The sequence below is a fragment of the Diadema setosum genome, chromosome 1 (genome assembly GCF_964275005.1).
Source record: "Diadema setosum chromosome 1, eeDiaSeto1, whole genome shotgun sequence".
NCBI classification, from domain to species: Eukaryota; Metazoa; Echinodermata; class Echinoidea; order Diadematoida; family Diadematidae; genus Diadema; species Diadema setosum.
The window spans coordinates 52,103,799-52,117,411 of record NC_092685.1 but is presented as its reverse complement, the minus strand read 5'-3'; the positions used below and the strand labels follow the sequence as shown (position 1 = coordinate 52,117,411).

The following is a 13,613-nucleotide window of genomic DNA, read 5'->3' as shown; positions in this document are numbered from 1 at the left end:
TTTGGCATTTGGAAGAACATGCTGGTAACTGGAGGCTAGAATTACCTGCTGTGAACAATATCAATGACTTGTAAACAAGCTAGATTGAAAGCATAGGTGTAATAATGACTCATAAACTATGACAAGAAAATGACTGATTGCCATTAGAACCCAAACGTCTACAAGTAAACAAGTTAGCTCACTACATCAATGTCACGATCATGTCTGTATCATTTTCTCTGCCTATTTCTTCTTCATTCTTCTCTCCCCATCTCTCTCTCTCTCTCTCTGTATTTTCTTCTTTTCTCTATTTTCCTTTGTTGTCCTTTTTTCACCACTTTTTCTTCATTTTTCTTTTCCTCTCCATAGCTCGTACTGAAACCACTGAAGGAGAGAGTGGAAATGAGATGGGGGGGTGGGGCTATTTGATCGTTTTTGTGGCTATTAATTGATGCCATTTTCAATCCTTGATCAAAATGAATCACTATGTCATCATCTACAAAGCAATATGTTTATCAGATTTAGATTTTTTAACTAGATCTTTAGATTTTACATTTTAAAAGTAGGTTTTTTAAATTACATCTGATCATGTGATGAACACAATGTATCTCGTACTGAGTAATGTTTGTCTGTTATGCAAGATACTGATTGTGATAGATTTTTTTTTTTGTCAGATTACTCTGATACTGAGTGTAAATATGTTGTTTGTTGAAAATCTATTCCATGTTTTCCCAAATGTCCCAGACTGTACGACCAACATGCAGTGTATTTGAGTCATGTTGAAAGAGCTCATAATGTGGTATTTAACTTGCAGTGAGTGAGTGAGCCCCACTATTAATTCCATCAGCCATATTTGGTTGTGTGTGTGCACCCTTTTGGGCATCTCTGTACATCCACTCATCACCATCATCACTCTGGCTGTACCTGCTGAGAGAACTCCTCTCCTTTCTCCCTCACTAAAGGACAAGTACTCCCCTAGCTATGACCTTCACCTTTCTGCCCTCTTTGTGCAAACTAGTCCCTCGCTACACTAGATGCTTCCCATCCCCTGTGACATAATGGTACAGTCCATGGTCTGTGCTGCATGTAATGTACAAACGACTTCAAATAAGACATAACCATTCTTTGACCGCGGGGGTAGCTGCACCCATCCAGCACTCTTGACGGGGTGTCTATTATCCAATTTTGCCATGCAGGGAGTGCTTTCACCCATGAGGCAAGGGGAGATTACATTTGCATAGTTCAATTGCCCTGAAATCACTAGTCTGCTGAATTTTCTTGGGTCTGCATCAATAGCGCAGCGTTCCAATCCTGCTCTCTGAAAGTATGAGGTATACCTGCTTCCGTGGCTGATCACAATGTCATTGTATTTTTACAATAATGCAGCTTGGGAGTATAGAGTGCATTTATTTCAGTTTTCTGTGAAAACTCTTAGAGTTTGGTATTTTAAACAAGAAATTTCCCTCTTCAAGTGCAAGCCTCTTGCTGTGAAAAGTTCAAGTTGTACATTAAATGTTCTTTCGGGGAAGGTCAAAGAACCTCCTTGAACATATAATGCTTGCCAAGATTTAGATTTTACCTTTTACCAAGCATTCGGTCTCTGGCTGGTGAATGAAATTATACAGGTGGGAATCAAAGTCTCATTTTGTTTTCAAATTAACGCCTGTTCTTTTCTTATCTTTTCAATATAGTCGTATAAAACAAGAAATTCATACCATAAATTTGAGTGGAGATATTTTTCCTATAGATTCTTTTCTCATGCATTGATGTAGTGAGCATAGTCATTCATCCCATCACTAATTTTCATTCATATCTTATTCATATCATTCATATACATGTATGAATACTGTATACGCCAATTTTTTCGCGTACAGATATTTTCGTGAATCACGGTATCAGTGGCATTTTCGCGTGTTGTTAAATTCGCGATTTTGTCATCAATTTGTCATCAATAAGGTATGACGGGGTAATATTTTCGCGTGTCTTTAATTTTGCGATCAGCCCAAAGCTCACGAAATTCGCGAAAATAAAACCCTTGCGAAAATAACAGCGTATACAGTATGACTATGTATAATGTTACTTTCCTGTACATGTACTTGTACTAGGCTCGTTCACACAAATCTCAAAATTAAAAGATTTTAAAAATCATCTTAGCATGCTTTCACTGTGGAATTCACATGAAGACTCAAATTCATGTTACACATTAATTATGATTCAAGTGAAGGAAATTAAATGTATTTTATATTTCTTTAGGTAGCATGTTCCCATTTAATCATATGATAGATTCTTGCTGAGGTTCCTAATATTTCAGGGAAAAAATCCACCAGTCAGTTTATTCCGTGAATCAGATAGAGAATCTGGCTGCTGATGTAGGATAGAATGAGAGGTTACTAGGGGAACACATTGCTTCCAGGAAATGGCTGACTTTGTGTAGGCTGTAGCCATGAACACATCACATACACGTCTACTCTGTCACACTAAAATGACCCTGGTGGACTCTTTCTTGAGCTCAGCCTGAACCCACGACCCACTTTTCATCTTTCCAACATCACTTTTGACCCAGCTCTTGGTAACCTCACAGACACAGCGGCAATCTACTCACGCCAACCCCACCCCCTGTCTCCAAATTCCCAGAGCAGCACAGGGAAACTAGAGACAGGGTCAAGTGCAAAGTCTCACCTCAGGTTTATTTTTGTCTTGGGTATTGGGCTGGGAATGTGGAAGTGGTCCAGCCAGCAGTGCCCCCAGGGTAGAGAGTGAGGGAGTGGGGATGACAAGACTGTAGCTGCTGCTGTGATGTCCAGATTTCATCACAGGAAACATTGCTATGCAGGCATCAAATCCTAATTCGACTAGAGTTGGTGATGGTTGTGGTTGTTGTTAGGTGATCCGAGTATCCTCTCGGATCACCTTCTGTATCTGTACTGATTCTTTATTCTTCTTCTTTGTTTGTTTCTTTATTTCTCCCCAAAAGTTGTGCAGAGGTTAGCTCAGAAAGTCCCCTGCCTATCAATTTCAAAATTATACCATGTATGCATCATGTCCTAAAGACAACAAATCTAATGCATCATTGTGATCAGTTGACCGTGACGTCACTATGACGTCATTATATGAAAACACATTCTCTATCATATCTCATTACTGGAATGCAATTTTTCAATGAAATTTACGTCACATATATTTCAAGTTATGTGCATTCTACTCATATTCTCAAAATCCATCTCTACCCTTAAAACGTGCGCGTACGCGCGCGTTGAAATATTTGTATACTCCAATCGAGCTCAAAACTTTTTTGCACACGTTTCAGACCATTTAGAGCATTTTTTGAAAAATTGAAAAAATTGGACGGACGCGTACGCGCGCGCACATATGTGCACGCACAGCTCATATGCAATAGAAATTTCCCGTTTTTTCACTTCGATCGGATACCTGAAAAGTCAAGGAATATTTCTACCAAGTTTCAAGTCAATCCGACTCAATATGACGTCATAAGGGCCCGTCAAAGTTGAAATTCCGCGCGCGCGTCAATGGCGATATACAGTGCAACTATGCCAAAAAACCGCCAATTTTGAATCCGATTTTACTCGTCAGGATGGACGGTGACCCCCTATTTTCTTTACATATTCTGAAAGCTGATGAGTTGTACATGTCATTTCATGGGTTGGCGATGCTGAAAAATGATTAAAAGATATCAAATATCTTAATAAAGTAAAAAAAGTAAATTTTCAAAATGACGTCATCAAAATTCAAGTTCACTCGAGCGTATTTCACTTATCCTTTGCCGATTTTCACACAAATTTCAGTATGTTGTAGCTTATTAAATGCTCTTTCATTAATATAATAACAGCATTTTGATTGGATGACGGCATCACCTCGTAAAAATGGATTGAAAGTAATCTTGTCAAATTTGACCAGTTTACGTGTTATCTCTATGGGAGTGCAGTTTTTCTGGAAATTGAAATTGACATGACTATCTTTCTCCAGCACTAGCTCACTTATGCTTCGGTAAATTTCTTCCAAATTTTAATATGTTGTAGCTGAGACTTTGGGCTATCGTAAGTGTGCCCTTCGTTTTTTCATACGACGTCGGCATCACGTCCAAAAACTTGGTTGAAATTCAAGCTTATCTTCGATGTATTGAAATATTTCTTTCTTTCTGCAACTTTCTTTGCAATAACTCAAGAAAGACAGCCCCTATCACCACCATATTTTGCACATGTTTAGTTCATGTTACGTACATTATTTCATGAAATAACAACTACTTGATCGGACACCATCTTGGGTATGTAAATTAGGGTCAAAGGTCATAAATATTTCATCCTGTATCTTAGTAAATACATGTCCTATCTTTCCCATATTTTGCACACGTAAAGACCATGTTACAAGAATCATTTCACAAAATAACGACTTTTTGCTCAGATGCCATCTTGTCTGTGCAAAGTGGGGTGAAAGGTCATATGTACTTCTTCCTGTATCTTCGTTATTACGTGTTATCTCTATGGGAGGGAATTTTTCTAGATATGAAAATTGACATGATTGTCTTTATCGACGACTAGCTCACTTACCCTTCGGTGAATTTCTCCCAGATTTTAATATGTTGTAGCTGAGACTTTGCGCTATCGTTATGTGCCCTTTGTGTTTTCATACAATGTTGGAATCACGTGAAAAATCTTGGTTAAAATTAAAGCTTATCTTCGATGTATTCAGATATTTCTTTCTTTCTGCAACTTTTCTGGCAATAACTCAAGAAAAACACACCCTATCACCCCCATATTTTGCACATGTTTAGTTTATGTCACGTACATTATTTCATGCAATAACAACTACTTGATTGGACAATATCTTGGGTATGTAAATAAGGGTCAAAGGTCACAAATGTTGCATTTTGTATCTTGGTGAATACCTGTCCTATCTTTGCCATATTTTGCACACGTATATAGACGATGTCGCAGGAATCATTTCACAAAATAACCACTTTTTCCTCAGATGCCATCTTGGGAGTGTAAAGATGGGTCAAGGGTCATATGTATTTGTTGCTGTATCTTCGTTATTCAGTGTATACAGAATTTGGTACCAAAGATGGCAGATATGACTCCCTTTTCTAAATGAGAATCCAAACATCACACGGCCAATGTCTCTAAACACAGACGAAACTTGTATGGTCATGCCTATTGCGATCAGGACTCGAATCATTGATTAAAAAAAAATCGGATCACCTTAATTTGTCAGTAATGACAAATTACAATCTCTAGTTGTTGTTTTTGTTCTTCTTCTTCTTCTTCTTCTTCTTCTTCTTCTTCCTCTTCTTTTTGTTGCTGTTGCTGCTGTTGTTGTTGTTGGGGGTGTCTATGCCTAAGAGTAAGAAAATTATACCAGGGTAATACTGTAATGGTGACAATTTCAAACAGGTTTCTGATTGATTTATCTTAAATAATCAGACCAGCTCAATAATTTGAAGTACATGCATCTGTATATGAGTTGTTCAATTCCAAACTTAGTGAAAGCAGAACACAAAGGGTGTATCATAATGCAATAGTCAGGGGGTCTGAATCATTGAGACTAATATTGTCTTGAGATCCATCCTATCTTGAGGCATCTTGAGGTTTCTTGAAGCATCTTGAGGTTGAGGTATTGAGAGGGGTAACAGATAAACCACTTGCCTCTCATCACTTGCTATTTTTGGTGGAAAAGTCATCACAGTTCAAGTTTGATCACTGCTGTGATTCATTTTGGTGTAAAGAGAAATGAAGAGAGCAATCTGCCATTTTACTGAGGAGCCAAACTGCCCAGATCAGAGACACTTACTACCAGTATTGGATGCACTCTCCTACCTCAGATATTGGCTCCGATAATGGTTGCCACCCACCCGGGTACAGTCAAAAGTCCACTTTGCCCTGTCAAATATTAAACCAAGAATATTGATAATGAAATCACCAGCTCTTCTTCAATTCTACATGATATTGCCTTTTCCAATATTTCAGACTGAAAGTAATAAACTAGTTCGTTGACACAGTATAGGCTCAACACCAGGCTTTCCTAAGGCTAAAAATGGGACACCTTCCCAGTCAAATTCAGTTCGTGACACACAAGAGTCACCTTTCTATTGGCATTCTATGTTATTGGAATCCTCACTCGGGGATATTTTCTTTAAATCACAGAGTTTACTCAAGCTATTTCAATCTAATCCAAATTTGAACCGGAGGGAGTGATCCTGACTCTATTTCCATGACCTGTACTTGTATTTGTAATACCTTTCAACCAAATTTCCTCCCCACCTTTTCACAGCAGGGGGTTCCTGAAGCAAACTGCTGTTTCGTATATTGGCTATGAAGTGTAAAGTGGTAACCTTCCACTCACCTATCAGACATTTAGACCACGTTCACATTGGTCCCTGCGACGCGGGGACAGCCACAAGAGATCTTATCTTTTGTACGACTGACCGTTCATACTGGTATCTCATCTGTCCCCGAGCTGTGGGGACATTTTGGGGCTTGGAACGAGCTCAGCCACTTGAAACCAGGCATAGCGCATGCGCACATTTGATGACCACAGCTGGACGCTATCAATTGCGCCCCAAAGTCACTCTCCCTTCCAAATCTTGTCCCCGTACCCGACTTGCTTCGCGGGGACGAGGGGACAAGTCCCATAGCGAGCGTTCACATTGTGGTTTTCAAGGAGAAAGTCCCACGGCACGGGACTTTCCCCGCGTTGCGGGGACCAATGTGAATGCGGGGAGTGATGCAGGGAGTTGTGATGAAGTGAAATTGTGTCATATCTGTAATACATTAACAATCTTGCCAAATAGGCTGCATTGATATCAAACAAATTTACAAGAGAGCTCAAAATGTGAATACATGTGTATGCATAGATGTATTCACATTGGAATATGTGGTATTAAATGCCACGGTAATTTGTCAGCATCATTCTCAGTGAAATAATACAGTGTTAGATACTGTAGTGATTCATTCAGTATCTTTCTAATTCATGAAGTACTGTGGTATTTCTGGTATTAAAGCATTATGTGCACATCTCTCATGCAAAAAGACACAAAGTGTGTCAATTCTTGAGAGAAATACACCACTGGATGATTGGTTGTATTTTGTGACATGATTCACACAAAGTTTAAATATCACAATTTCAACAATGCATTCAGCAGTGTATATGTATTCACATTATAAAATACTGTGGTATTTCACCATCAAAGTGAACACACCTCTTGTTACAATCAATTCTGTGCAGGGGTGTCACCAACATGGAAATGATTAATGTAAGTCGGTGTTCCTGATGTTTTCAAAAAATATTTAAAATCAAGAGATATAGTGAAAACACCATTAGGAATTTTTGCCTACAGCTGTTTGAACAGTAATCCCATTTGATTGACTCTGAGAGAAATTTATTCTTTTGCACTTCAAGCACATTTTGAATTCATGCAGCCCAACCTATGGAAGATCTGTGTTTATCATCCTGTAGTTAGTTATCATTATATCTCTTCAGCTCTCACATCTTCCCATGCTAAAATTCTATTGTAACCTTCGTGCCTTAAAGCCCTTAGCGACACTGTGATTCAAACTGTCCAGAGCCTTAAGGCTAATGTTTGGAAAACCAGATTCCTGTTTTGCTTATACAGAGTCCAATATACCGGCTAAAATAACAGGTCTTCATTGTTACTCAAAGTGAACTAAAATATGTACAACCTTTAATTCATACTTATCAACCAATGCCTGCTACAGTGATCTCTCAAGCAGTATACCTAGGTAATTGAATACTTGTGGTGAAAATCTCCAGTGAACAGCATGTGTAGTATTTACCACAGTATCCCTATCACCACTTCCTCTTCCCCCAGCCCCTTTCCATTTTCATGTCTGCTGCAAAAGGTGGCTTGGCTTAGGAAAGCAGGCACGACTCATCAGCCGGCGGGCGGTTTAATTGAAGTGTGAGCTGTAGGACTTTGTGGCTTAAGTTTCACCCCCAGTCACCCAGGGCTGCCCTTACATTGGCCTCTATTTGCCCTGTATGTACCCTCCCTCTTCACCTCCTTACACCTTGTGTCACCTCCTCCTTCACTCCCTGCCCTCTGCTTGCCCTGTCTGACTGCCAGAAGAGTTCATTTACAGTAACCTGAACTTTAGCAAACTTGCCTACATCACACCTAGTATGTCCATGGTCCACCTAGCTAAACTGACACTTGACCAACCATCTGTGTCTAGTCATTCTATCGTCCTCTACTTATTACATAGTCTTCCCAAGGAAACCTTTGCTGCTTTTCATCACACATGTAATTTCCTTATTGATCAATTTAGATGTGCCTTTGAATGTCAGAAAGGAGTGTTCCTTTTCCCAGCCTTTCCTAACCTCAGGACTTATAAGTGTATCCAAATAGCTCAACAATGATGTCTTTCTTTTTAATGTGTTAGTGTGTGAATGTGTGATATTCAACCAAAAAGAAAGCAATGGCTACATCATCCACAAGTATTTCAGCAATCACATATGAACAGCTGATCTCTAGCATTCCTTTACTGGTAGTTATTTGTATGTGCATTTCACACACTGTGTGTATACATGCAGAATGATTGAACTTTTCATTAACATCTATACAGTGTATCTGCAAAAATATTGAATTAGTACTTATGTCTTTGGTAGTGATGAATGTGGAGCAGTATTTTTAGTTTCTCCAGTGAGATAAAAAGTCTTAGTAGACAGACTAAGTGAACCTAGATAGATCTGTGTTTCCATGTCATTGTGAAGTTTGATATCATCCTGGTGCTGTGATATGGCTTCCTTTTTCCTCCAGCATAAAATTTGCCAGTTTTGATATCATGATAAACAGATGAAACACTGCCATCCTGCTGGCAGGAATGGATATCATTACAGGCTATTAAGACCTGGCTTGCTGGTTGTTTGCTCATATTTTATCAGATCCCTTCCAACTAAAAATAATATGACTGTTTTATGATACCAGCAGTCTGAAGGGCATGATAGCTGCTACCCAATGGCCCCAAGTCAGCAATATAAGGGTAGTAGTGCTCAGTCTAATGTCAGTTTTCTTCTGATATGACATGAAATGATGTGTTACTGTACAATTCAATCACTACCTTTTTGTCACAAGCTATGAAGCATTTAACTGTATAAGTTCCGAGTTTTTCCCATAATGAAGTGAATCCTGTATTTGTCCTGTAATATGTAGTCAGAGGAGAAAAACCTATTTAGTCTGGCTTTATAGATGTTCTCTTTCTCTCTGAAAACATCAGTTTTCATGAAAATAGGGCAAGCTAATGCTTGGACAGTGATTCATTTATCATGTGAATGTTTTCTCAAGGATACCTCCTTGATACAGTTTAAGTTTACATCTGATATGAGATTTATTCTTTGTTTGTAAAGGTTGCAGCATTGAAGAGCAGCTATTAGTGCTATGTTTAGAATGACCAGAGTAAATTAATTGCAAGGATATCTTACTGATGGTTACTTGAAGTGACACAACAAGATTGAAATATTTTGACATTTATATATTACAGTCTTACCCTGATTTCCTTTCAAATCATAATTTGCTAGAGTGTCCATACTGTATTTTCAAACATTGCAGGAGCTCTTACAATCATAATGCTGTCCATTTTAGTTTTATACTTGATGAAAATGCCATGGGTTTTAACATGTTTGCAAGCTTTGTATTATATTCATTTGAGTGCAGAGAATACATATCTTTGAATTCATCTGGAAGGTCCTGTTTACCTTTGGGAGCAGTGATTTAAAAAATGTTCAAGATATTACATTTGATGCATATGTGTAGGTCTGTTGTGTCACAAAACATCCTACCATGTAAAATTTTTGCAATAAAGCCTAAAATACAGTCAAACCTGTCTATAGCGGCCACACAAGGGATAAGGAAAAAGTGGCCGTTATAGACAGGTGGCCGCTATAGACAGGTGATCCAACTTTGTGTGCATTGCCTACATGTACATGTATGTGTGTACGTATGCACACGTGTGTATCATGCATAGAACAATGCTGGTGTTTATGAAATTGTCGCACAGTATAGTATACATGTAGCATGTGCACAGTCATGAAGAAAGCTTAACACTAGTGCATTATTGTGACTGAATAAGTGATGAATGCAGCGGTAGTGATCACTGAACGCTGCCCGGGAATGACTGGCACGGCTAAAAAGCAGAAAAACACGCTGAATTATCGGCTCGGCTACGGCTCCATCGGGTTTTTGGCCGCTATAGACAGGTTAAAATCTACCGCGGGAAACAAAATTTGTGGCCGCTGGTCGCGTTAGACAGGTGGCTGCTATACACAGGGTCTTTAACATGGCTTTTCTCTCGGGGGGATTTTTCAGTGGCCGCTGTAGACAGGTGGCCGCTATAGAGAGGTGGCCGCTAAGGCAGGTTTGACTGTATAAGGAGATATTAGTATTTTTCTCAATAAACCATAACTGTAGACGGTTTACTCTGAAAACATTTTTATCATAACTGTTGTTTACATTTTGTGTATTTAACAATACAATCATATGGATTCAAATTTTTACAGTGTTTGTTTCTCTCCCTAACTCACATTTTAGAACTAGTTTGAGGCACGAAAGCTGGGTTTTTGTTTCATCTGCAAATGGTAGATTATGCCTTTAAATGTGTTGGAGACTAGTCCCAAGTATACTCGGACAGGTGTCTATGGGAAATGTGTGCTAGAGCAAAATCAGCTTATTTTCAACAGGTTAATATGCTTGTTTTCTGGCTTTCAAAGACCACAAGGCAAAACAAGAATATCACGGCTACTGGAGCTCAAATATGCTGCTAGAGAGGAAATGATATTTTACAGGAATTCAAAAAGTAGATGTGCACTTTATGTGCAGGGACAGATATATTCAAAACTTCAAAATGTACATGACAATTGAGATTTTGTTGCAAATATTTGTGTATCATACTTGGAGATCAAATGACATTCAGGTTATAGAATCAAAGGATGGCACCCATCACTGTAAATTCCTGGGATGTATGCATGCTGTCTTGTCTTGTCATGTAGTACTCTATGAATTCAGTTTCTTGACAGTTCATGATTCTTGCTATTATTGTGTATATAGCTATCACCTGTAATTCAATTTTAAGGATTAGAACCATCTCTGTTGTTACCATTTGCAGGATGAACTGCAGACGACTACAAAGAACTATGAGAGTCAGCTGAGTATGATGAGTGATCACCTGTGTAGCATGAATGAAAAACTCACCTCACAGAAAGATGAGATCGATTCCCTCAAACTCTCCATGAAGGTAAGTTGACAAAATCTGAATTAAGGGTGAGAATTAATAGTATCTCTGACATGGTGATGATAATGATGATGACGGTGGTGATGACGGTGGTGATGACGGTGGTGATGACGGTGATAGTGATGATGATGATGATGATGGTGGTGATGGTGATGATGATAATGATGACGGTGATGATGATGATGATGGTGATAGTGATGATGGTAGTGCAGATGTTGATGGTGTCAGTGGTGACTATGATGGTGGTGATAGTGATGATAGTGGTGATGGTGGTAGTGGTGATGATTATAGTTATGGTGATAAAAGAGGAAGTGGAATAAGAGTGAGAAAGATGGAAATGATTGTAATAACTGTAATGATGATAAAATATTCTATCAATAATGATAAGCATAGCAGTGATGGTGGGGTGGTAGTAATGATGATTGCAATGAAAACTGGAATCTTATTTTTTTTTCTATTATGATAACCGTACTTGATATGACACGATGTAGGGTGTAATTGTTTTTGCTAGTTCGAGGTTATGTGATGGTATTTGAATGTAAGAAGACTGTGGGGAAATGGAAAGTGTTGCAGGGAGATTGATTTTGGTAATAAAGGGCATATTTGATGCCAGTGATCATTCAGTGACATGTAGATGGATTACCTAGGCTGATCGTTCTTCATTTCAAATATACAATTGTGACTTTGTAACCTTTTAATAGACATTTGATGCATGTTTTTGATTTTCCTTTTTCTTTTCTTTTGCTGCAGCAAACCAAGAAAGGGAGAGGAAAGTGAAACAAGCTTTAGTCTCATCCAGACTTCTTCATACATAAATATCCAGCACACTGAAGGACAGCCAGCTCAGTGAATGATGGGAAGAAAGAAATACATCTCATGCAGTCTTTGTTATCTTTCAGCCATCTTGATACCCAACCTTGGTATACAGCCCAAGGGGGAAAGCCATTTATGAAGCTATAATGAGGCTTACAAGTTGATCATGGAAAGCACAACAGTTACTCCTGTTTTTGCACAAGTATGAGATGAACAGAAAATGAGTAAACATATGTTTGTGAAGTCATAATTTTGCCACTTTGAAACCAGGGTAAATACAGGAAGGCAAGAGCTTGTGTGTTAAGATCCAATTGGCCGAAGTGTGTTATACATGGAGTTAGTAAGTATGAAGTTAAGGTATCATGTCAGAAATGTTGGCAATTTCAGGAACAGCCATCAGTTTTAAATGCCCATCTTTGCAAATGACAATGTCAATCAATGAAGGACAGGCAACTTGTTGAAGATACTGGTAGATGTAAACTTTGAAGTGATAAGCCTCAGTAACTTCTCTATAGGATGATTTGATGAGGAGCTGTAAAAAATGTAGTTGCCTATGAAGCATCATTTCATGCAAATAGACTTCACTAATATTCTCTTTACATGGTTTGTTTGCGGATGTGTGCTGCCCTTTCCTGTGCTATCAGGGATCAGAATTATATACAAAGAATGGTAACTGTGCCTATTGGATTTACATTGGCTGTTATGTCTGAATTGTGTATGTAACTGCAATGGTGTAGTGTGTTGAATCTTGACAAAGATGTGATTACTCCTATTAAAGCCATACTTATCTTTCAACTCCAGACTTGATTTGCTTATTTAATTCTTGACACCCATTACATTTAAAATTGCCACAGCACATATTCCCTTTCGCCAATTACTTTGAGTCAGATGTTTACATTCATGTGTTGAATATGAGCGTCCTGAAGTCTTAATCATGTCATCTTGTGGCCAGTGTTTACTGCAGCAGAATTTCAGTTGTTTTATGCCATCTGCCATTTTATTTTGTCTTCCATGTTTGCAGATATGTATTTCTATCCTTTGTGTCATTGGCTTAGCAAAGAACAAACAATTTGTCATCATATGCCAGTTCATTAGTGACCATGTTACTACACCAAAATGCAGAGTGAATTTGAGCCAGTGCAATTTTCCTCAAATGGTATTAGATACTGTATGATGGCTAGACAGATACACAAACAAATGGAGAAGTACTGTGCTTTCTTGTTTCTGGGACATGTGAAAATATACTTTTAAAAAATTATCATATATATATTAATATGTTGCTCCATATTTCTCTATATTTCTTTAAAAACAGCAACAACTGGTGCCCTTTTTACTATGATATAGGGGGCCTAATAGTCACTTACTCTGAGTGTGACTACTACATATCAAAAGCCTGTCAGAATGTAAGACATTGAATATTAACATTGTGGTTTGACATGTAGTACTGTACTATCACATAATCATCAAACTCTGTTTTGCAGTTTTGCTGATCAACGTGCAAAATTATAGGAGAACTGATTTTAGTGTTTGTTCATGTGATACATCTTTTGTCATGTGAATGAT

The 13,613-nt window shown here is 38.3% G+C and overlaps 1 protein-coding gene across 1 annotated transcript in view; it reads left to right on the top strand.

Annotated features, from left to right (window-relative positions):
- Positions 1–12,098, top strand: part of LOC140232144 (protein phosphatase 1 regulatory subunit 21-like) — a 121,779-nt gene extending 109,681 nt beyond the window's left edge. Inside the window, exons 18-19 of the mRNA XM_072312293.1 lie at positions 11,112–11,240; positions 11,988–12,098. Of these exons, the coding sequence (XP_072168394.1) occupies positions 11,112–11,240; positions 11,988–12,014 (156 nt within the window). The 3' untranslated portion in view covers positions 12,015–12,098. The remainder of the gene's footprint in view (positions 1–11,111; positions 11,241–11,987) is intronic.
- Positions 12,099–13,613: the final 1,515 nt, after the last annotated feature.